The following is a 23,537-nucleotide window of genomic DNA, read 5'->3' as shown; positions in this document are numbered from 1 at the left end:
GGAGTTCTCGAGGGATCTTGAGTTTCCTGCTCCGGAGTGCGCACCGCTCCAAACACGCATCCTATGGACCAGGGCGAAAGCCCCGGGACGGAGCAGAGCCGTGTTGCAGCCGTAACGCGGCGCACACGCATCCTGTGGACTCCCCGAGTGTGAGTGTGGACATTGAGATTGAGCGAGAGACATTAAAACACACAATAAAACCTGAAACATCTGCATGGCATCAGCACATTTATTTATATTAAATTTCACTATATACAATCTTTATGCAGCAGTTACAAAATATCCACACACCTAAAAAAAAGCTTTCTATCAAAATAAACTCTAAAAGATTTTAAAAGTCTGTTTCAGATCTTTGGCTACGTCACAGCTGGAAGTCTTTTGCAGTTCAGTTTCACTCAGTGATTTTTTTCCTCTTAATGCAACAATGAATGTGATTGATCTCCCATAATGTATCACAGCTGAAGGTAAACAACTCAGCCAGGTTCCCATCATGAGGCTGTGAAGTAGCTTCACACACAGACCGCTTGTTAAGTTGACCGTATAACAAGTCACATGACTAAAAACCAACATGTGACGGCACATGTTTTAAATTTCACTCTCATTTCCTGCGTGACAGGAGATCCCGAACACAACTGTGTGTTTCATGATCTACAGTGTGTCTCAAAAATAAATAAACAAGCTTCACAACAAGTGCAAAATGCAGCATTTAAACCTCCTAAAGAAGATTAAAGTCCAGTTCTAAGTTTATGTTAAATGGCAGTGTGGATAGACCTTTAAGTCCGTACAGCAGCAGTTCTACATCTTTGTCCGTGTCGCTCTATTATTCATGCCCAAACCTGCAGAGTGGATTATCTATAATCACAACATTGAGTCATCAGAAACAAGACATCACAGCTGGAAGATCTCGTCCTCTCTGTCTCTCAGTTTCTTGGTGAGTCTGGTGATAGTTGCAGGAAGTGTACCGTGTGACGTCGTCTGCTGCTGCATTGTGAACGATGAAGTGACACTCTGGGATCTTGTGAGTGGTCGTCTGTCTGATGTCCTGCTGCTGCTGCTGCAAGCTGCTTCTAAGGCGGAAACCCTGAGAGGAATAAACAGAAGAGATGATACAGTCAGTCTGAGGAGTCATATGGCATGAGACAGTCAGCCTGCATTCATCAGAGATGTGTTCATAGACTGCCTCTGGCTATGTGAGTCGTACCATGATATTGAACAAGACTCGCATGATTCAAATTCAAATAATGTCATTTGTTGTGGCCAAAGCAGGAACAGTTTATAACACGGGACTTCCACTAGATCCGTGTCCAGTCCATCTCCGATCCGCTGCGGTCCAGCTCCATGCTCTCTCGTCCGTCAACACCCACCGGTTGCGTTTTCAGAACCCAGCACAGAGCAGGACCGCCGGACAGCTGGAGTCATGTGACCGAGGTTTTCCTGCAGTAATCCCTGAATCAAGGATTCTCCTCCTCCTCTTCTCCTCATCCATGTTGTCTTTCTGGTCCTCTGAAAACCTCTGACCTGTTGACTCCAGGTCCTGGCTCCGCTCATCATGACTTTGGTTTGTTGTTGTAGTTAAGTGAAATACGATCTGGTGATAACACAGAGTGTTTTATTCTGAAAACTAACCCGATGTTTTCATTTTGTTTTGGTGAAACCTGACTTCCTGTCCCGCTCCATCTGCTCTGTTGAGATTGATGCGTCGTGCTCTGGCATCCGGCAAGAATAGAAGTCTTGTGTAGCTGATCCAGAGACGCAGCCGGAATGCAATGGAGCAGATCCAGAGGAAGTTAACACATTGACTTGAATAGAAACCTATCAGATCCGGTACTGTGACAGATCAGAGATGGACCGGACACAGATCTGGTGGATCTTGGCTGTAAGCAGACTTTGTTGCGTCTTAAACCACATCACCAGTCTCCCCATGACAGAGGACAGTCATTGTTTGTTCCTGTGATGTCCACTTCACACATCCAGTACACTTACTCCTGCAGCTACGCAATCTGTTGTGTTGCTGTTTCCCCACACACAAAGCTTCAGAACGAGATATTAACAATTACCTCCCACTGTCAGGTGCCACTGGAAAGAGATGACCATGGTTATTAACTTCACCTGTTAATGGTTGTTAAGTTCTGGCTGATCTGTGTAGTTTCACTCCAAAGCTAATCAAGAATAGCAGTTCACTCTTTGTAAAATTAAAAAGGTCTGGTGGAAGTCCCATGTTAGCTGTCAAGGATGATGGTGACACCATCATGAACATAATATGATGCAATCTTCAAACCTAAATAACTTCAATACGACCCTTTTCCTAAACATGGAGTGTACAAAGTCCTTCTTCTTCTTCCATTTTCAATCATTGTTTCCTGATGCATTTGAATTTAACACCTACACCCATCTCCCTGTAATGTGATGTTAAGAGGTCATGATCAGTTCACATATTTCTGTGAGAACAGGTCGTCTAATTTGCACTTCACTGGAAACACCCGGCATCCCGGGAAACAGAAGTCTTGTGCATCTGATCCGGAGGACTCCAACCTGCTGGATCAGAGACGCAGGTGGAACGCAACGGAGCGGATCCAGTAGAAGTTAACACATTGACTAGAATAGAAACCTATCAAATCCAGTGCTGTGATGGATTGGAGACGGACCGGACATGGATCTGGTGGAATTTCAAACCTCACCAACTGGACTAACCTCACACAAACTGAGGAAAGGGTTAATCTGTTGGTAAAGGCAGGATTTTAATGGCTGGGGTCAAACCTGGGACTCTCTTCTTACTCCTGAGTGTGACGACTATCTCGCTACGGCTCACATACCTGAAATTTCCACGTACTGTTTCTGCTGCAAAGCTCCTACAGAGCTGCTGCTGCTACTGATATCTTCTTTGCACATCCAGATTTGGATGATAGTCACACGAACGGTCACACAGAAACATTCCACTAAAAGTCATGTGCACTCAGTGGAGACAGAAGCCTTCAGTGGTTGCACAGAGACTAAAACTGTAGTTTGAGTTCCAGTATTGTTGGTATGATGACAGTGTGATCATTCTCACTGAGAGCTGTGCATGACGTGGGAAACTAGATGATGTGTGCTTGAGTTGTATAGACTTTCAGCTCAGCAGCGACAAGACTAAAGGAGTCTTTCATACCACAAACACAGAGCATGACTCACAGACGTACCTTTTCTCTGCTTCCTGACATCCTCTCACAGCAGCCAGCTTGGATTGATTTATCAAGCCGTCCAGCCTTTTCAAAAAGTCCACCGGAGTGAGGTCTGACCCGGCTCCATCGAGCTTCTCTTCAGAGGAGCTCCCTGAGTGTCCGTTTTGAGCTGAAGCGCCGTCTTCCTCGTTGTCCCCTGTGACCACATCCGCCCCGTTACTGCAGTGATCCAGGTCTGACAGCACGGGGATGGACAAGGACTTCTTCAGGAAGATGGAGTCGTTGGTGTAGAGTCTGTTTGCTCTTTTGATTTGCTCCATCTGGAAGAGAGGGGAACTTAGTCAGTCTTTCAAAAACACACATTTAGATAAACAAGGAATTGTCTTTAAGTTTTTGGTGCAAGTAAGCAGAAAGCTACAAAACACCACCATGACTGTTACACGCCATAATGTCTTTGTGTTGTGACGTTCGCCCACTCTCCAGGGGCTGCTCTCCCAGTAAGTCGCCACCTTGCTATCAGCTGGTGATTAAGCAAATCTGAAGCTACTTTGTAATCTAGACCTGCGGCATAAAGAGCTGGAGAGAGACGGCAGCAGGCCAGTGGATCAGCAGAGGGATCAAGGACAAACTGTGTGTTCTAGATCCATAGCGTTCCTGTTTGCTTGTTGCATTTTTGATTTAAAGTACATAACAAATAGGAATAGCGGCTTATCTTTCAGTGAGCGTGTGCTTCATTTGTAATCACTTTAGTTTGTTAGTTGAAAGTCTCTCTTCTTCATTTCCCAGACAGTATCCTTGAGGGTAGCGGATGCCAACAGACTGAACAAACTCATCCACAAGGCCAGTGATGTTGTCGGGGTGGAGCTTGACTCTCTCAAGAGACAGCACTCTGTCAAAGCTCCACGCCATCATGGACAACATCCACCACCACCACTCTCTCTACAACGTGCTGCTGGAACACCGGAGCACATTCAGTGCGAGACTCATTCCCCTTAAATGCACCACAGAACACAACAGGAAGTCATTCCTGCCTGTGGACATCAGACTGTACAACTCCTCCCTCTGATCCCTGAACAATAACCTGTACTCTGTGCAATAACCATGGAATACACTGAGCAATATCCCTGCTACTTTAACATCCTTGTTTATGTCTCCTTCATTCCCAGTGCTTCTGTACATGGATAACTATTCTGTGCTTCTGTACATAGATAACTTATTCTGTGCTTCTGTACAGCCTTTGTTATTATTTATTTTATTCTATTTTATTTGATCTTTATTTTTTATTTTATTCGTAGATCGGAAGATTGTCTTTTTTGAATGGGTGTGTATGTGGTTTCTGGTGTTTCTGCAGCCACACTTGAGAAACTGCAGTTTTTAACACTTCCACATGGGCCTCAATTCTCACGGTTGGAGGTTGCCGCTTGATGGCACCCCTGCTTATACTATGAAGTGAGAATAATATAACAATGTTTATAAGAATAGGATAAGGGGAGGATAAGATTAGGGTTAGGGTTAGGATTAGGGTTAGGGTTAGGGTTGGGGTTGGGGTTGGGGTTAGGGTTAGGGTTAGGGTTAGGGTTGGGGTTGGGGTTGGGGTTAGGGTTATGATTAGGGTTAGGGTTAGGATTAGGGTTAGGGTTAGGGTTAGGATTAGGGTTAGGATTAGGGTTAGGGTTGGGGTTGGGGTTGGGGTTAGGATTAGGGTTAGGGTTAGGGTTAGGATTAGGGTTAGGGTTGGGGTTGGGGTTAGGATTAGGGTTAGGGTTAGGATTAGGGTTAGGGTTATGGTTAGGTTAAGGGTTAGGGTGAGGGTTATGATTAGGGTTAGGGTTAGGATTAGGGTTAGGGTTGGGGTTGGGGTTAGGATTAGGGTTAGGGTTGGGGTTGGGGTTAGGATTAGGGTTAGGGTTATGGTTAGGTTAAGGGTTAGGGTGAGGGTTAGGATTAGGGTTAGGGTTAGGGTTGGGGTTAGGATTAGGGTTAGGGTTAGGGTGAGGGTGAGGGTTATGGTTAGGGTTAGGGTTAGGATTAGGGTTAGGGTTGGGGTTGGGGTTAGGGTTAGGGTTAGGATAAGGGTTAGGGTTACGGTTAGGGTTGGGGTTGGGGTTGGGGTTAGGTTTAAGGTTAGGGTTAGGGTTGGGGTTGGGGCTGGGGTTTGGGTTGGGGTTGGGGTTGGGGTTAGGGTTAGGGTTGGGGTTGGGGTTAGGGTTAGGGTTGGGGTTAGGGTTGGGGTTGGGTTTGGGGTTAGGGTTAGGATTAGGGTTAGGGTTACGGTTTGGGTTAGGGTTGGGGTTAGGGTTAGGGTTAGGATTAGGGTTAGGATTAGGGTTAGGGTTAGGGTAAGGGTTAGGGTTAGGGTTAGGATTAGGGTAAGGGTTAGGGTTAGGATTAGGGTTAGGATTAGGGTTAGAACCAGAACTAAACTTAAGCAAACAGAACCAGAACCAAACTAATGCAAACAGAACCAGAACCAAACTCAAGCAAACAGAACCAGAACCAAACCAGAACCAAACCAGAACCAAACCAGAACCGAACCAGAACAGAACCAGAACAGAACCGAACCAGAACCGAACCGAACTGAACCAGAACCGAACCAGAACCGAACCAGAACCGAACCAGAATCGAATCAGAACCGATCCAGAACCGTACCAGAACCGAACCAGAACCGAACCAGAACCAAAACCAGAACCGAACCAGAACCAGAACCAGAACCAGAACCGAACCAGAACCGTACCAGAACCAGAATCGTACCAGAATGGAACCAGAACCAAACTCAAGCAAACAGAACCAGAACCAAACTGGAGCAAACATTATTAATGTCCTCAGGTTGGCATTGAGTAAAATCCGATGCCTCAGCTTGGATGGTCTGATCCAGTTTCTCCTCTCAGTGAGTATTTGCCGGGTCTTTTAGAAGAACCCTAACCCTAACCCTCTCTGAAGGAACAGATGTAGCCAAGACCCTAACCCACAGCCTCCCCTCCATCACCTGTATCCTATATCCTCACATGTGATTGGCTGCATGGCCGCCATGCTGACCAATCAAAAAAAAAGTTCTGCTGTGAGCAGAGCTGGGGCTGAGCACTGAGAGAGCTAAGCAGGGAAAGGAACAAACTGGGAGCCGGCTCTCTCTGGATGCGATCCGGCTCTTCTGATTCACTATAAAGCATCGACTCTCAGAGCCGCAGCTTTGGATCATGACACATCAGTATTCCCTGTGTTATTTTGGATTTAGTTCACAGCTCAGTAGTTGTGTTTGAAACCTTTCTTTATTTACACTTTTATTTTAAATCTGCACTTTGGTCCTCCTTCAGTTTTTCCTTCATGACACAAACATTGTGAAGTAAAGCTGCAGGGGAATGTGCAAGACAATGATAATTTATTTTAACATAAATACAATCCTTCAGTCAAATTAGGAAAGTTTATATTGTTCAGTAAACACTTGTAATCATTAGTGAAGTATGCAATTACAATATTATGCAAGCCTATTTCTATTATCGGCTTTACATGAACAGTCTAAGGATCAGTCAGAGATTAACTTCAAAAGGTTCCAGAATTAAGAAATACTTACAGTCACTCCATATCTCAGGGCCAAGCCTGGCAGGGTTTCTCCGGGCTGGATCCTGTGCTCAATGCGTCTCTCCCGGACTGGAGAGAGGGGGGACCGGACCAGACTACCGTACGACCTGGTTCTGCTCCCCCTGAGGAGGCCACCGCTTCCCCCGGCTGGAGGAGGAGGAGCTCGGCCCCCGGACATGGCTGCAGCCGGCCGGACTGGATGTGGTCAAACTAGCAGCTTAAGTTGAACCTGCTAGCTTGAAAGTCAACTAAGCTAATTAAAGTTGACGTCCATTCTCCTTTCAGAGTGACATAGTGACGCTGTGTGTTTAACACTTCCTGTCAGACCCTTTAGTCTACAGGAAAACCTACATGTCAGTGAGTCACCTACCTTAAATCTCAAACAAACACTGAACACTTGTTGATAAAGTTGTGAATGTTTTCATGTCCAACTCTCTCCACGGTCTGCTGCCATATGTTGCCATGACTGCCGTGCGGAACTAACGTATGTTCAGGTACACTCAGAAAATCGGAAAAATAAGACTCCAGCTTACTGAAGGCTGGAAAATATGGAAGCCAGTTTAAAAATAAATAAATAAATACATATAAAATAAAAATAAACATTTAGGAAAAGTAAAAAATAATTTAAAAAAATTTTTTTTTAGGAAAAGTTAAAACATTATTTTTTTTTTTTAGGAAAAAAAAAAAAATGTTTTAACTTTTTTTTAGGAAAAAAAGAAAAAAAAAAAAAAAAGTTAAGTTATAATAATGAGATACTAAGTCATAATTATGAGATAGTAAGGCAAAATTATGAGATAGGTCTAAAGGGGCTTCAATGTGTGTTTGCGCCGCAGCTACAGTTTGAAGGGGTTGACACAAAGCTTTGCAGATCTTAATGCCTTCATAGACTATCAGTTGCAAACGTTTGGCAAGCAACACGACTACAGTTGGATGCACCAAATATGTTGGATGGCCAGGATAATAACAGACAGAGAAACTGTGCGTCAATTGATGCAACTGATGGATGGGATCGGAGTAGAACTGTGTGCGCATAACAGTTTGAGACGGTGTGTGTATGTCAGTCGTGGTCCGAACTATGTATGGCATATAGATGACTATGACAAATTAAAGCCCTATGGAAAATGCATCAGTGGTTGTATTGATGGTTTCTCAAGAAAAATGATATGGCTAGAAGCATACAAAACTAACAATAACCCTCATAGCATTGCAGGTTATTGTATTGATGCTGTAACTAAAAATAATGGATGCCCTCAAAAAGGTTATTTCACGATTTGTGAATCCACATCTAAAGTAGTCTTCAATGATAATATCCATTAAGGTCTGCAAAGCTAAAAAAAAAATGTAACTGGCGGAAATGGGCTTCCATAGGAAAACACATGGTAAAGCCAAGAAATAAATGTATTTACCAGACTTTTTAAGTTAATAGATTTGCATATTTTACAGACACAAGTAGAAACAAATAAATGTGGCCTATTAATTCTAAATATTCTAGTTCACTCACATTATTTTTAATGGTTTATGATTCCCATAATTTTACTTAGTAGTACTAATTAGTTGCTGTGAAAGTAGAATTATTTGAATTAGTTCTTGGACAAATAAATCAAACATATAAACATTGAAGGTGCTGGACAAGAATCCAAAAAGTTTTCACTACTGCAAGATCACACAGAAGTATAACCTCATATCTTTTGAACATGTTGTGGGTTTGCTGATGCTTGTTTAGTGTTTAAATTATACACTCTATGGTACAAATAGACAGGGAGATTAAAATGGCATTAAAAGCAAGGAAAAACGTTAGGTGTAGGACCTGAGCTGTTAAAATGGTTAAAAAAAAAATTGAGTGAGGTTGTGCTGAAATGACAGTGAATAAAACAATTGAGCTGCTAAAAAAGTCAAACTGGATACAGAGTAAAACAAATTTAAAACAAATTAAAAACATTAAAATCAGCTAACTTCTTCTAAAAATGTCTCTCTATAAAAGAGTGATTTAAAAGCAGGTACTGTGTGAGCCGAGCTCACTTCCTTTTGTTCCTCACTTCAATTTGTGATTCCTATGATCTTACTAGTCGTACCAATTAGCTGCCGTGTAAGTAGAATCCCTAGATAAGTTCTAAGCCAAAGAAATTAAACTATCTTAATGACTGTCCTGTTTTCACCCACATTAAGAATTGAAACGTGTCAACTACTGCCTCACACCAGAACTCCGAGCATCGAATGAGCACTTGAATGCGGCAGGGATAGTCCTCTTGATTCGTCACTAGTGCTGCATTCTAAACCATCGGAAAAACTACAACATTAGAGTTTAATTTAAATTTGTTAAGCAGATTAAACCCATTGTGGCTGATTTTTTTGATCCACTAATTCAATGACTAACATATAACATGTAGTATATCTTTTATAATATATTTTATGTTACTTGAAGTTTCTATTTTACTTTGAACATGTTCAGCTAAGTTAATGCAAATTTAACCAAATCACTTTGCCAGGTGTCTTTTGGAGTATTATATGGAGTCAAATTAAGATAAATAAGAGTGTATGGGATGTTAATCTTGTATTTTGAGGCACAAATAACTGATCTGAACTGTATTTTCAAGCATGTAACTCTTATGTCCCATTTTCCCTACTTGACCTTGAATGCAGCATTGCTAACAGGAAATACAGTGTGCTCCCAGTGTTGTCGTGCAGAAGCTAACCCTGTGCACGGATTAGACATCTGTTTCTAGATTATTAAACACAATAATAATGTCTTTTAAAAGGGAAGGTGATGATAAAAGCCAGTTAAACATCTTAAAGGTAAAACTTTCTTCTTAAGCTCATTTTAAAGACTCTTTATCAGAGGTTACACGTGTTGTTATGGTTAGCATGCTGCCAGCTGATGGTGTCCTCAGTGCCTGCAGTGTTAGATTATGTTAAATTAAAGTTAAATAAATAAAAGAAGTGATTGTTTTGTGTTTCAGAAACGTCGTGTGGCTGATCTCCTGTCTCATTACATACCAGAGGATGAAGCAGCTCTGATGAAGAATGGCAGGTGGAGTAATCTTTGTGTTTTTAAAGGCTAACTTCACAGATTTAATAAACATGTGGTTAAAAACAAACAAACAAACAAACATGTGTTTGTGTTTGTGTTTGTAGATACACTTGCCTCGTGTGTTCCTACCGCCCAGTGTTTGACACAGTGGACATCCTGACAGTCCACAGGAAGGGGAAACGACATCTGGAAGGTCAGACTTTAAATCTCAGTGTTTTTATTTTATTTATTTATTATAAAGATTATTATATCACATTCTGGCTGTGTTTTTAAATAAAGAAAACAGTAATGACATTGTAACAATATCTAGATTAATTATGAAATAATATATATGTTATCTGTAAATATACAATGTAACAATTCTCCAAGCAGAATTCACATGTTTTATTTATTTTATTATTTAACTATCACCCACATATACTTATTATTATTATTATTATTATTATTATTATTATTATTATTTTTATTATATTAAATGTAAAAACTACCTCTGCTACTCACCACTGCACTATTATCATATTATTTTAGCCTGTACATATTAGTCATGCCTATTTGTTGTTCTTTGTATTTACAGCTGATGTTATTATTATTATATTTTATTTGTATTGTATTTTTATTTTTATTTGTATGTCTTATTCTTATGCCTTGGACAAAGAGAGCACAATTCACCAAGTCAAATTCCTTGTGTGTTCAAGCATACCTGGCCAATAAAGCTGATCCTGATTCTGATTCTGATTCTGAAGTACACCAGGTCATTTTATTATCTACACTACCAGTGAAAAATTTGGAAACACCTTCTCATTCAAGGGTTTGTATTTATTCGAATTATATGAAACACTGTAGATTAGCAGTGAAGACACCAAAACTATGAAATAACATGTATGGAATTATTTAATTAACAAAAAAAGTAATAATCTTAAAAAAAAGAAAAACATTGAATGAGAAGGTTTGTCCAAACTTGATCAAAATAACCTCACAGGAATGTTTGTTTTGGGCCAATCCTGCAAACACATTAAACCCCTGACAGGTTAAGTTACTTCATTACAGCTTAAACTTAATTTTAAATCACATATTCACTGTTACGCAGATGACACCCAGCTCTACCTCACCACTAACCCCTCGTCCACTCTCCCACCTACCTCCCTCACTGATTGCATCTCTGAAATAAAACCTGGTTCACCCTAAATTTCCTTACACTAAACAGTAATAAAACCGAGGTTCTCCTCATTGGCACCAAATCCACTCTATCCAAATCCAACAGTTTCTCACTCACCATTAATAACTCCTCCGTCTCACCCTCCCCCCAGGTTAAGAGTCTGGGTGTCATCCTTGACAGCACATTATCCTTTCAATCACACATCAATAACATCACCCGGACTGCCTACTTCCATCTTCGTAACATCAATCGTCTCCGCCCCTCCCTCACCCCCCCACACTGCCGCCATCCTTGTCCACAGCCTTGTCACTTCCCGTCTGGACTACTGCAACTCTCTCCTCTTCGGCTTCCTCTTCCTCCCTCCCTCAAACTCCAACTGGTCCAGAATTCAGCTGCCCGTATCATTGCCCGAACCCCCTCCATCCACCACATCACTCCTGTCCTCCAACAGCTCCACTGGCTCCCTGTTCAGTTCCGCATTCAGTTCAAAGTCCTCCTGTTGACATTCAAGACCATCCACAACCTCGCCCCCCCATATCTGTCCGACCTCCTCCATGTTCCCACTCCCTCCCGCTCCCTCAGATCCTCTTCCTCCATACACCTGTCTGTCCCCTCCGCCCGTCTCACCACTATGGGGAGCCGAGCATTCAGCCGCTCTGCTCCCCGTCTCTGGAACTCACTGCCACCTCAACTCAGAAACACAGATTCTTTCCCCCAATTCAAATCACAACTCAAAACACATCTGTTCAAAACCGCTTACTCCGTCTGACTCCAATTGCTCTGTCATCTTGTTTCTATTTTTTCTTACCACTTTGTTAGTTTATATTCTTTTCATTTCTGACTCTGATTTTGTTTCCTTTAATGTGAATTCGTGTATATATATATTTCTATCTGTGCGGTGTCCTTGAGCGCCGAGAAAGGCGCCTTTAAATAAAATGTATTATTATTATTATTACATATTCACTTAAAGCTGTTGGGCTTTTTCAGATGCAACATTTCCAACTAGGGATGGGACAGCAATATATGTCATAAAACTGACTTGTGTGATACAATTATAGCATCGCTGGCACCATGAAGAAGCCATAATGTGTGTTAATTATCTGTAATGTCTAATTCCTTCCATGGTTTTGTTACAATTACAATCATTTGCACTTAGAAATTGTTTCCCCTTATTTGTAATAGACTGTTAGTGGGATTAAATATTGTCTGTTTACCCTCGTCATGATTGTTATCTCAGTAAATAAAGTTTGGTTTTGTAAAGGATTTTTTTTTTAGTTTGGTCTTAAAAGCAATTAGCACATTTATGGACTTTGATTTGATTTTGCAAGTTGTGTCACAATAAAAGTGATGGTCGGTCTTGTAAATCATCAGTCCCAGAAACCACTGTATTGTGATGTTACTGTTACTGTGGGACGTTTATCAGGTAGTGGTATGGTAGCGTGTCCTTTTGCACCATGTGAGAGTTTCTCTGTGATTCCCACTGGGACCTTTAAACACCAGAATTTTTAGGGACCGCTCCAGTGATACAGCTTTCATCACACACCCCTCCTCTTTTTATGATCAATGTATTTAAATGATCTTGGGGTTAAGTGCTGTCATATTTAATCCAACTTAAGATGATTGTCCCATATTAATTTGGATTGGCTTTGAATCATAAACATGATTTGTTTGTCTGTTTCTGTAGGATTAAAAATCATTCTATGGAAAGAAAGCACGACTGAAGATGAAATAACCAAAAGGCAACATGAGAACTACGTACAGAGCGAAGACAAAAGAGAGGTTGGTAACATGTTGATGTTTAAGCTGTGTTGCACGCTTACACACTTTCCAAATCTCTTCATACGTGTGGCCGAAAGATAGAACAGAAAGCTTGTTCTGGATTCCTGGGAGAAGAGACAAGAGTCATCCTGATTGGTCAACACACTCATTAAATCATCATTAGAGAAACATGAGCAGAACAGTCGCTGTCATTGTGGATACATGTCGCTGTCTTGTGTTAAAGGCACTGTGTTGCATTCTTGTGACGACCACGTGACTCTGACAAATTCAAACTTGCTGTGGGAAACATGAGCAACACTTGAGAGAGCATTTTCAGATTATTCTGCAATTCAAAATGTTTTTTAAATGTGGTTTCAGGACCCTCGTCCTCGGCCCCGTTACTGAGCAAACACGGAAGCTGACGTATCATGCACTACTGAAGACGGCGCCGTATAACAGCTGCCATAGAAAGACCAGGTGAGTCCACATTCACCCATTTTTAAAATCTTTAACAAGGAATCAAAGGAAATCAAACATTTTAAACCTTTATTTTAGCACAAAATGTGACAAGGACTGCAGAACTCTGAGTCAGAACCAAGCAGACACGTCTCTGATAACTCAGCACCTGAACAAGAAGCAAACTGCAGCTCTCACCCTTCATCACAGGGAAGTTCTAGTGAATGCACAGCAGGTAAAATCTACCTTTTACTCAGTTTTCTGTCTTGAAGGAATCAAGTGTAATTGTCCTAACTGTTGTTTTGTCTTTTGTCAGCCAATGAAGAGTCACATCAATCAGTGACACAAGAGGAACAACCAATGACAGCAGAGAGGAGGAAAGAGCTTGAGCACTACCTCAAGCTGAAAAGGTACTGAACGGTTTGAAGTGAGGCGTGATGTTTCTCTCTTCAGTGCATTTATGTTCCTTTTATCTCTTTCTCAGCAACGGCTGGCTGCAAGACCGGAGCGGCAAGTGGGTGAAAGATGACAAACGTGGAGTTTGATTCAGATGAGGAGGAGCCTCCTTCACCGCCCTCCCTTCCTGAGAATCACTTAGAGGACTAAGAACTGACGGGAAAACACAGATTAGGTTGTACCACAGAGGAACAGTCAGAAGCTGTGGAGCTGTTTGAAAGAACCGGACCTCTATGAGCAAGAAATGATAGATCCATCAACCAGGAAGTGTTCCTGGACTTTTATGCCTTCATCAGAGAGGATAGGACAGACACTGGGAGAGAGAGTGGGGGAGTGACAGGTGGGAAAGAGCCGCAGGTTAGAATCAAACCTGGGCCGCTCGTCTCCAGGACTGCAGCCTCTGTATGAGGTGCATGATTCAACCACCAGGCCAAACTGGGACTCCTTAAACTCACAATTTAATAAAAATGTATATTTTCACCCTGGTTTCTAGTCTTAAAATGAAGAATTCTCATTGCTCTATCTTTCTGGATATCTTTGTCATCATTTTAGCTACAACACAAAGCAACCAAACAGACACTGAACGCTGCTTCACCATGTTTCGTTCTGACTCTTAGGGACTGAAAGTAGACCAGTACCTGATGACCTCAGAGGTCGAGGTGGTTCATAAAGTAGCAGCAGATCAGCCTAAACCATTCAGGGCTTTATAAAACATCAGCAGGATTTTAAAGTCTATTCTCTGACAGACAGGAAGCCAGTGTAGGGATCTAAGAACTGGGAGTGACGTGGTCTACTTTTTTGGTCCTTGTTAGGACTCGAGCAGCAGCATTCTGTATGAGCTGCAGCCGTCTGATGGACTTTTTAGGGAGTCCTGTAAAGACCCCGTTACAGTAGTCTAGTCTGCTAAAGATAAATGCATGGACCAGTTTGTCTGCATCCTGCTGAGACATGAAGTCCTTTAATCCTTGATATATTCTTAAGGTGATAGTAGGCAGACTTTGTAATGGTCTTAATGTGGCTGCTGAAATTAAGGTCTGAGTCTAAGATTACACCAAGGTTTCTGGCTTGGTTTGAACATTTCATCTGTGCAGATTGGAGCTGAGCAGTAACCTTTAACCTTTCTTCCTCCAAAAAACAATCATTTCAGTTTTTTCTTTGTTTAACTGAAGAAAGTTCTGTCTCTCGCCCAGTCATTGATTTGTTCAATGCATTTACTCAGTGTTTGTATGGGACTATAATCCCCTGGTGATATGGTGATGTAAATGTGTGTGTCATCTGCATAGCTATGGTATTTATTTGGTTGTTTCTTATTATCTGACCTAAGGGGAGCATGTAGATGTTGAATAGCAGAGGCCCCAGAATGGATCCCTGAGGTACTCCACATATGATTTTCATCCGCTCAGATGTGTATTTACCTATAGACACAAAATAGTCATTTGAATAGGACTTAAGCCAATTTAGTACTGCACCAGAGAGTCCCACCCAGTTTTCAAGCCTGGTCCAGTAGTATCTTGTGGTCAACTGTGTCAAAAGCAGCACTAAGATCAAGTGATACCAAACTGAAATTTTGCCATTGTCTGTGTTTAAATGAATATATTAACAAAGTTCTTCTGGCCGTGGTGTTTTCTCAACTCCAGAAATTTAATTTCCAGACGAAATTAAGGGAATAAATGATGGATTATACTGATCTGGGCACTGTTTGTAGGTTTGGCAATAAATGCATTGTGCATACACTCACACTGATTCACCAAAGTAGTGGAAAACATGAGGACAATGCCACAAAACTATCTGAACTTCTGCAAAAACAGGGAAAAGGTTCTAAGTCAGAGTGGTCACGGCTTAACTGCAAACGTCCACCCTGAAGAAACAGTTTGACTAACATTTTTTACAGTCTATGGTATCTACAGTTCAACACATTGTCTTGTTTTCAACTTCACAATAAGTTTGTTAGAAGCATTTCAACTTACTGTAACACATCCCACACAAACATCAGCATCATGTTTCTCTGTAGGAACAGTCATCGCAGCACTGAGAGCAGAACAACCTCTGTCAGAAACCTCGGAGTCAGACTGTTTCAACGCAACCGTCGTCTATTCCCTTTAAATGAGCTCCATCATGTCTCTGTTAGGACTGATCCTCAGTCTGCTTCTCTGCAGATCAGCAGTTAGTTAGTCTGGTGCTAATTCTGGTAGTGAAGCTGCTGGTTAGCATTCTCCTCAGCGTGGTTGGTATAAATTGGATGACACCCATCAGGTCAGCGGGGTGGGCGTTCAGGGAATTAACATGGTTAGTTTTCTGATGACACAGCTAATATGTGTCCAAAGCACGCTCTCTTCATCATTTCAGAGGTTGGAGTGCCAACACAACATGGAAAGGCACTTAAAGCATGACAGAGTTGTGTCAGGCTTTTGTGGAGACTTGGCATTAAGAGACGTAAACACTTGGAAAACGATCCAAATCTATTCTGATGACCTTTTGATATAAGTGGATCGTGTCAGGGTTTAAAGTTCTGGGAATATTATAAGGAAAATATGGTCAACATGTATGGAGTCACTGTGATAAAAAAAAGAGAAGCCTTAAAGAAGAAGAAACAACCCCAGAGGAAAATTTTGCTGCTCAAGGCTTTCTCTTCTAAGTCTTTGGAGACAAAATTGAGATTCTCACTTCAGCATCATTCAAGTTTCCAATTGTTCTCGTTAGTTTCTCCTAAAATTCACTAGGAGAAATAGTTGAGACCATGACATGAGTCTTATTTGAGACTTAAATGAGAGAGTCCTATTAATGGCTCATTTTCTTCTGTTTTTTAAAAATATAATTTTTGTCCTTTTTGCCTTTTTTTGACAGGGACAGCTGAAGCGAGACAGGAATGTGGTGGAGTAAGTGAGCGGGGGAAGCCATGCAGGAAATGGTCAAACCGGACCAGGACCTCGACACCGGCGACCTCTGCGATGAGGACTGTAGCCTCTGTATGGGGGCGCTTAGATTAATAATCTGGCTAAATCTGGTCAGCCCTTTTGCGGGCCCAAATTTTATAATAACATGGTCGGTCATACCTGAGATGAAATCTCTATCTTCTTGCCATTTCTCTCAATCCACTAAATCTTTGTGAAGTGGTGTTTTGCTTCCAACAGACTTGTAAAGGACAGGACCATACTGTGAAGGTCAGAATAGATCATTTCACATCTAATATCTGATCTGAAGTAGGTTCAAATGTTTTGAATGAGAATTGTAAGTTTGTGGACAATTAGCATTGAAATCTTAATTTTGCAGGGCACTATAAATGTTCATGAAAAGATGAGCTCAGGCTCTTTCTTTGCTCCATCTGAGCTCAACTTGAGACACAAAAACTGAGTCTGACTAAAAACAAATGGATGAGGTTAGATTGAGACAAGTTGAGAGAGCTCCCTGATTTCTCCACCTGAGCTCAAAAAGGAGTCACAACACCTTGAGAAATACCTGAGAATCATTTCAGATTCTGACCAGATCTCCTTTTGACCTGAAAGGGAGACTAAGCTGAGACTTTTTGCAAGTTTTTTTCTGGAGACAAGAATGAGAAACAGGAGACATAAGCTAGTAGTCTCATTTTGCTTTCAAACAGATCTCATTGTTGTCTAGGAGACAGAAATGAAACACTTTTGAGATCTCCTCTCTACATTTATTTTCCTATGGGCTCTCATTTAAGTCTCAAATAAGACTCATGTCATGGTCTCAACTATTTCTCCTAGTGAATTTGAGGAGAAACGAATGAGAACAATTTTAAAACTTGAATGAGGCTGAAGTGAAAATCTCAATTTTGTCTCCGGAGACTTAGACGAGAAAGCCTTGAGCAGTAAAATGTTCCTCTGGGATTGCAGCAGATATACTCTATGAGGACTTCACACCTTATAGGAGCCAAGGTGTAAGAATTACGTTGTAACTCAGGCTGACGTTGGAACTATCTGAACTGGTGCAACACCCAAAAAGTTAGTAGAGTGTAAACTCCATCCTAAATGAGGAAATTACGTTCAAACTAGGCTACGTTTGAGTTTACGCACAGCTGGTGCAACAGGCTGCAGGGCACTAATCCAAAAATACACCTGAGTTTAACTTTGAAATAGTGATCAAAGAAAGAGGAAACCCCCAGAATACATTCTGGTGAGGTGACACCTTCAGAACAGAAATGCCAATAATATAACGTCCCCTTAAGAGGTCTTAAAATCTGTCTTCTTCTGGTCATGTAAAACTTCTCGTCCTGTCTAAGCCTTTTAAGAAATGAGAAAAGAGCTCAAAGAGGAGAAGTGGCAGAGCAGGAACCGCCAGGCTATGCTGTCAGAATCTTCTGAGGTTAGCAGCTGTTTCTGTTCATAAATCTCAGAGCGCACACACGGAGCCAACCCTCTTAAAGTTGCTCCTTATATTTGGAACAAGGTAACCCAAGCTCAGCGAAACCAGGTTGAGTTTCCCGTCAGAGTTTTAAAAATAGCTCAGGTGCTTGAGTGAAGTGAGAGGATCCGGAGAGACTCAGAGGGATTAGAGTTCTGTGATTCTTAACATGAAGGTTCATCAGCAGAAGCTGTCGGTCTCTGTCACTGTGACTCAGGAGGGTCATTATTTATAAAAATTATAAGGTTTTAAATGACTGTATTCATTACAGTGTATGCTGAACATGAAGTAGGTAATAATATCTCACCATGAGTTGCTGCAGAACAGCTGTCACACCGCTCATTCTGTGAGTTCAGAGTCGCTGAATTGAAATATGAATCAGAGTTTGAGCATCAAGTTTCAAATGTGCCAAAATATCTCCTGCTTTGAGAATAACACTCCAAACCAGAGAAGGTGTCAAAACACACAATTAAACTTGCCAAACATTTACAAAAAATACTTGAATATATCTTTTTATTTAAAGTATTTACAGTTGGTTTTCCTCCCACAGATAGCACCACATTAGAAAGATTATCTCAGGATGAAAAGGGTTAACTTTTTTTTGGTTTGGGGATGATGTTGGGGCGACGCACAAACTAAAAGCATAAAAAAAAAGACACTTCACATTTTTGCTTGTGACCCTATACATGCCTTTATGATAATTCAGCAGTCTACAAAAAAGCTGGATGTGGTCAATGAAATGAAATGATCTGACATGGATGTTAATTTGGGGTTTGCACCATGCACGATGATTCAGCTTCATTTGGGGTTATCAGTCGACTCTGCTGCACCGATGCGGGCGCAATGGCAGTGTGTCTGTAGGCTGTTCTTCGGTCTGCTCCAGGTTCTTCTCATCTTAGTCTCTGCTGACGAACTGCAGGAGGAAAATAGAACATCAGTGATCAGACCGAAGCATGGAGAAATCTGTGTTTTAGTCTTGCACTAGTCAGAGCATGTTGGATATTAATCAAAAGACAGAGCGTTTCTCACTCATGTCATTGTTTCGTGTGATGGCCATGGCGGCTCTGGCGCGGGGACCCTGCTGGGTGAAGTGGTAGCCGAATTTGAGATGCTGGAGTTGTTCTCAAGCATGGAGGCGATCTCCATCTCAACTGAGTCTCCAGCTTCTGCCTCTGTGTCAGGAAGAAGAAGAGAAGCTCATGTCTCAACAAGTCCACACCATTACAGTAGACTAATCAGTTATGGGTGACGACAGCGGCTTCAAACCTGGTTATCAATCTTGAGCTCCACCAGTGAGACGTTTTTGGCCACAGCCTTGATGACCGCCATCATGCCGTCTGCGGTGATGAAGTTTGACTCGATATAAGACTCTGCAAGCTGGTGTTCTCCTGCAGCATCTCAGCACACGCCTAAACACACACACACACACACATGAAGAAAACACTATTTTGTGCATGACTAAATCACAACATAAGCATTACACGTTCTAAACTCCTGCTTTGAGACCTTTGGAAAAACAATCCTCACTGAAACACTAAACTCTCGCTCCAGTTGCCCAACGATCTGAGAGGCTGAGGAGGTTAAGTTGCTTAAAAAAAGCCTCTAGTCTTTAGTTTCACCCCAGAAAACCCTGAAATCCACCTGACTTCAGTCGGAATTAAGATCGAGCCGGTCACAAAATCACCCGCTCTGTAGATTTGGATCATGGTGCTGCAGGGAGCAGGATTGGGAGAGTTCAGTCTTATCAAAACTTGTGATTAAAAGTGTCGTCTTTGGGTTTATGGTCAATTCTTTGAAAAGCAGAAAGCTTAAGTAAACTGATACTTTGATACTGATTTATTCCTCAGTGTGTGGGATATTTACAATGAAAGCTGAGGTCTTAGGCTTGCACAACTGTGCTGGCAGTGCCTCAATGTACCATGATGCATTGCAGCCTCGTCACTCTGCATTTCTTATACTCATGCATAATACTCAAATGTTTCCTCACTTTAAAATCCTTTACTTTTACAGTTGTTTCTACCTTTTAAATGAAGCTAATCTGCAATACAATGCAATGCTAGTCCAAGGTGATTGTTCTGCAGTTTTCCACATCACTAGCTACATCAAATCATGTGGGTTATCACAGACGGGCATGTCAGTGAATGTCATGACTCAGCAATTACAACATAGGTATTCTGGTCTTTCTATTTTAAATAGCAGAGATGGAGGAAAGTATCCATTTACATGTTTTAGAATGATGTCTCAAAGAATGAAGTCCCAAACAGCTAAATGAAATCTACCACACTCCTCAGCCTCCGTATCACAATGAAAGATCATCTTAAGTTGCTCTTACAAAAGCCACAGGGTCGTTGCTTCGGGTCGCAGCAATGCTCAGAGACTCCACGGCAGAGGTTCCCCTTCAGTCGCTCAAGATCTCCTTCAGTGTTGGGATGGGAATGTCCTGCAGGAGAGACAGAGGGGCGTGAAGTGTGCACGCAAAGAGGATTTACAGAGAGGAATAAACATCACGGTTCCTTCCTGCTCTGCTCACCTTGATGTTGTTGAGGTTGACTTCAGTCAGGCTGCTGTCGTTGTTGTGGATCCCTCCAGGGTTTCCTCCACGTTGGTGGTGTGGGCTGCTCATCGGGGAAGATCTGAATGGATCTGCTTTGACGACACCTGCAGGAGACGCAACATCACATCAGAGAGGCAGCAGTACAACATGCATACTCCGTGTATCTAAACGAAGGTGTAACATTTATTAACACACACTTTTAAGCATTAATAAGCATCAATTAATACTTAATCATCATCTGTAAAGCATTGTTCATACATTAATACTCATTTATATATCATGTACAAACAAGTTATAATGTTTTATTATTCAGAATATGACTCTCTATAATGTGTTAACTAACTTTGTTCATACTTTATAAATGATGGATTCACCAAATACAAATGAGCTATTATGGTCATTATAAACCAGTTATAACCACATTTACAGGTTATGATTCTAACATTTAGTAAGGGTTAGTGAACACCTTATTACATAGCAAATTATGATTAATCAAGGTAGCCACAAAGGACTTATAGCTGCTTGTTCATGGCTTTGTGAGCTGATCTAAAGTGAGCTTTACAAATTCATTAATGAGATTTAAGACCAGCAGGACCTTAAAACAGAATCCAAGTTATTGTTCAGTTTTGCAGCTGCATTTTAACTTGTGTTTACAAATGGTTTTATACAGCCAGCGTTTAAATGTTACTGTGTCTTTTTATATATTTGATATGTCATATTTTATTTGAGTTTTTCCACTGTGAGCATTTAAGTTGAGTGATTTTCTTTAAGTTTGAGTGATTTCAGTTGCAGAGTATTTTAAGTTCATATGAAGAGTTATTTGATAAATGTGGTTTTATACAGAGGTTGTTTCCTCTTAATAAATACAAGTTTAAGTACATGTGTTGTCTCTGTTTCCTTATTCTGTTGTATCAATCTCTGTGACTTCTGTGTTTTAAGGTGTTGCTGGTCTTAAATCTCATTAATGAATTATTTATAAGCATAAAAAGTCCTCACTTTAGATCAGCTCACAAAACCATGAACAAGCAGTTGATAAGTCCTTTGTGACTACCTTGATTAATCATAATTTGCTATGTAATAAGGTGTTCACTAACCCTTACTAAATGTTAGAATCATAACCTGTAAATGTGGTTATAACTGGTTTATAATGACAATAATAGCTCATTTGTATTTGGTGAATCCATCATTTATAAAGTATGAACAAAGAGTTAGTTAACACATTATAGAGAGTCATATTCATGAATAAAAACATTTATAACTGTGTTTGTACATGATATATAAATGAGTATTAATGTATGAACAATGCTTTACAGATGAGTTAAGTATTAATTAATTAATGCTTAATTAATGCTTAACTAATGCTTAAAAGTGTGTAGTTAATATAAAGTGTTACCGAAATGACTGCCCTCTTTCAGGTAATCTTTATGTTTTTGTCTTTCGCTCTGTTGGACCTACACTGCTTGTGACTCTTTGACCACTTTCCTACTGCCTCTTATCTTTGGGGAATGTTTTCTTACAGCTGGATGTGCTTATCCAGCGTTCGAGACTGCCACAGGGTTGGTGCTTTCCATAGCCCTATTTGAGGAATTGTTCCTTAAGACCTAATTGTGCTCTACCGTAGAGGAGCACTAAGTTAGTTCATGTTGATTTTGTGCTACTGGAGTTATTCAATTTGGGTTGAGCCAAAGCAAAAAAAAACTTTCCCTCGTGGTGTGTGGGTGAAAGTGGGGGAGCATTCAGCTTTTTTCCAGCAAAGGAGTAAGAGATCCATGAATAGTAGTAAGCCTCATTACTTTGGTAAATGGGTAAATGCCCCATGGCCTGTACCACCTACAGTATGCCAGCTGCAGAGGAAAATTGGTCTCCAGGGATTCATAGACAGCTGTGTGTGTATGTGTGTGTGTGTGTGTGTGTGTGTGTGTGTGTGTGTGTGTGTGTGTGTGTGTGTGTGTGTGTGTGTGTGGTGTGTGTGTGTGTGTGTCAGGGTGGGTGTGAGAGTGAGAGAAATAACGATTGGCACAAAAGCAGCTACAAGGGACTGAAGCCACATAAACAAACAAATGTATTAACTTTGTAACCACAAAGCAAGAGAACACACCCTGTACGACCTGTCTTTATCACTATGTGTCACAAGAAGCAGCTCTGCATAGAATACTTTTCTTTTCCTTTACTTTCAAACTTCTTTGAAACACTTAAACTTTCTGCAGTGCTGTCAGGAATAGTTTGGGAGAGAAGAAATTCTGCTCCACTGGTACTAAGCTATGCACTTATTAAGCATTCTTACAGCAATGTTAAGCAAGTGAACCTGTAAGATTTCCTCTTAATCTTCTTAAAAAAAACACCTTTGGGAAAAGATATTTTGGGTCACTGCATAATTATTTGGCTTAACTCTGAGAAGTACATTGCTGCAATGTAGTTACCAATCCCTGATCAGCCATCCTTAAACTCCTGAGTAACACATCATTTAAACACATGCATTCTTTATAGAACATATGTCAAACATTGGGATTGGGTCAATATTTGGTGTTGATTTGTAGTTCAAGCTGACATACAAACTGATTGGATAGATTACAGAGTAGGGACAAATGTAGACATTCATTTGAGTGCATCTTCCTCCTTTTAGCATCAATTTTAAAGCAAATTTTTGTTTTCATCCGAGACGTCAAGTTGGCCATTTGGTAGACCTGTGGGCCTGATGGCGGTGCCTTAGGTGCCATGTGTTTCCATGCTAAGACAAAATACATGTACAACTTTTTTTGCTAATTAAGCAATTAGTGTTAAATATGCTCATCTTAGAAAAAATAGGAAAGAGTCCCTTCACCAATTGGAGGTCATCTACATGTCATTTGACAAGAGAACATAATAAAGATGAACATTTTTCATTAATGGTAAGCTGTTGTTTTTTCCAGATGGCACTGTTAATTAGAGACAATGTGAGGCTGGACCACATGGTCTCATAGGAAGAGTGAAATGACCACAACCTCATAACACATCAATATTGGTGGTGGCTCATTGGTTTAGCATTAAGTGGCG

General features: G+C 41.0%; 3 protein-coding genes and 1 long non-coding RNA gene across 5 annotated transcripts in view; 1 reads left to right on the top strand and 3 right to left on the bottom strand.

The window, feature by feature from the left end:
- LOC117822851 overlaps positions 1 to 7,297 on the bottom strand; it is a 45,283-nt gene extending 37,986 nt beyond the window's left edge. The window contains exon 1 of one of the 2 annotated variants that reach the window (XR_004633262.1): positions 7,105 to 7,297. This is a non-coding gene — a long non-coding RNA (uncharacterized LOC117822851). The remainder of the gene's footprint in view (positions 1 to 7,104) is intronic. The other variant, XR_004633263.1, reaches the window with a different exon arrangement.
- Positions 212 to 7,188, bottom strand: lysmd1 (LysM, putative peptidoglycan-binding, domain containing 1). Its single transcript, XM_034697776.1, has 3 exons — positions 6,727 to 7,188; positions 3,177 to 3,478; positions 212 to 1,081 (listed from the first exon to the last, which is right to left on the bottom strand). The coding sequence occupies exons 1-3, from the start codon at positions 6,910 to 6,912 to the stop codon at positions 889 to 891; spliced, it is 681 nt and encodes a 226-aa protein (XP_034553667.1). The 5' UTR covers positions 6,913 to 7,188; the 3' UTR covers positions 212 to 888.
- A 2,067-nt stretch (positions 7,298 to 9,364) lies between the features above and the next one.
- On the top strand, positions 9,365 to 14,111 carry scnm1 (sodium channel modifier 1). Its single transcript, XM_034697864.1, is given in 10 exon segments — positions 9,365 to 9,527; positions 9,692 to 9,762; positions 9,867 to 9,955; positions 12,603 to 12,708; positions 13,055 to 13,153; positions 13,232 to 13,347; positions 13,350 to 13,367; positions 13,449 to 13,542; positions 13,617 to 13,662; positions 13,664 to 14,111. Coding segments are annotated over 10 exon segments (765 nt in total). The 5' UTR covers positions 9,365 to 9,476; the 3' UTR covers positions 13,739 to 14,111.
- A 4,343-nt stretch (positions 14,112 to 18,454) lies between these two features.
- The window catches only part of tmod4 (tropomodulin 4 (muscle)), a 30,898-nt gene continuing 25,815 nt past the window's right edge, over positions 18,455 to 23,537 (bottom strand). Inside the window, 9 exon segments of the mRNA XM_034698162.1 lie at positions 18,455 to 18,863; positions 18,980 to 19,057; positions 19,060 to 19,116; positions 19,210 to 19,314; positions 19,317 to 19,359; positions 20,283 to 20,390; positions 20,481 to 20,533; positions 20,536 to 20,593; positions 22,873 to 22,894. Of these exon segments, the coding sequence (XP_034554053.1) occupies positions 18,841 to 18,863; positions 18,980 to 19,057; positions 19,060 to 19,116; positions 19,210 to 19,314; positions 19,317 to 19,359; positions 20,283 to 20,390; positions 20,481 to 20,533; positions 20,536 to 20,593; positions 22,873 to 22,894 (547 nt within the window). The 3' untranslated portion in view covers positions 18,455 to 18,840.

The sequence above is a fragment of the Notolabrus celidotus genome, chromosome 12 (assembly GCF_009762535.1).
Source record: "Notolabrus celidotus isolate fNotCel1 chromosome 12, fNotCel1.pri, whole genome shotgun sequence".
Lineage (NCBI taxonomy): Eukaryota > Metazoa > Chordata > Actinopteri > Labriformes > Labridae > Notolabrus > Notolabrus celidotus.
This window is presented reverse-complemented; position numbering and strand designations above follow the sequence as displayed.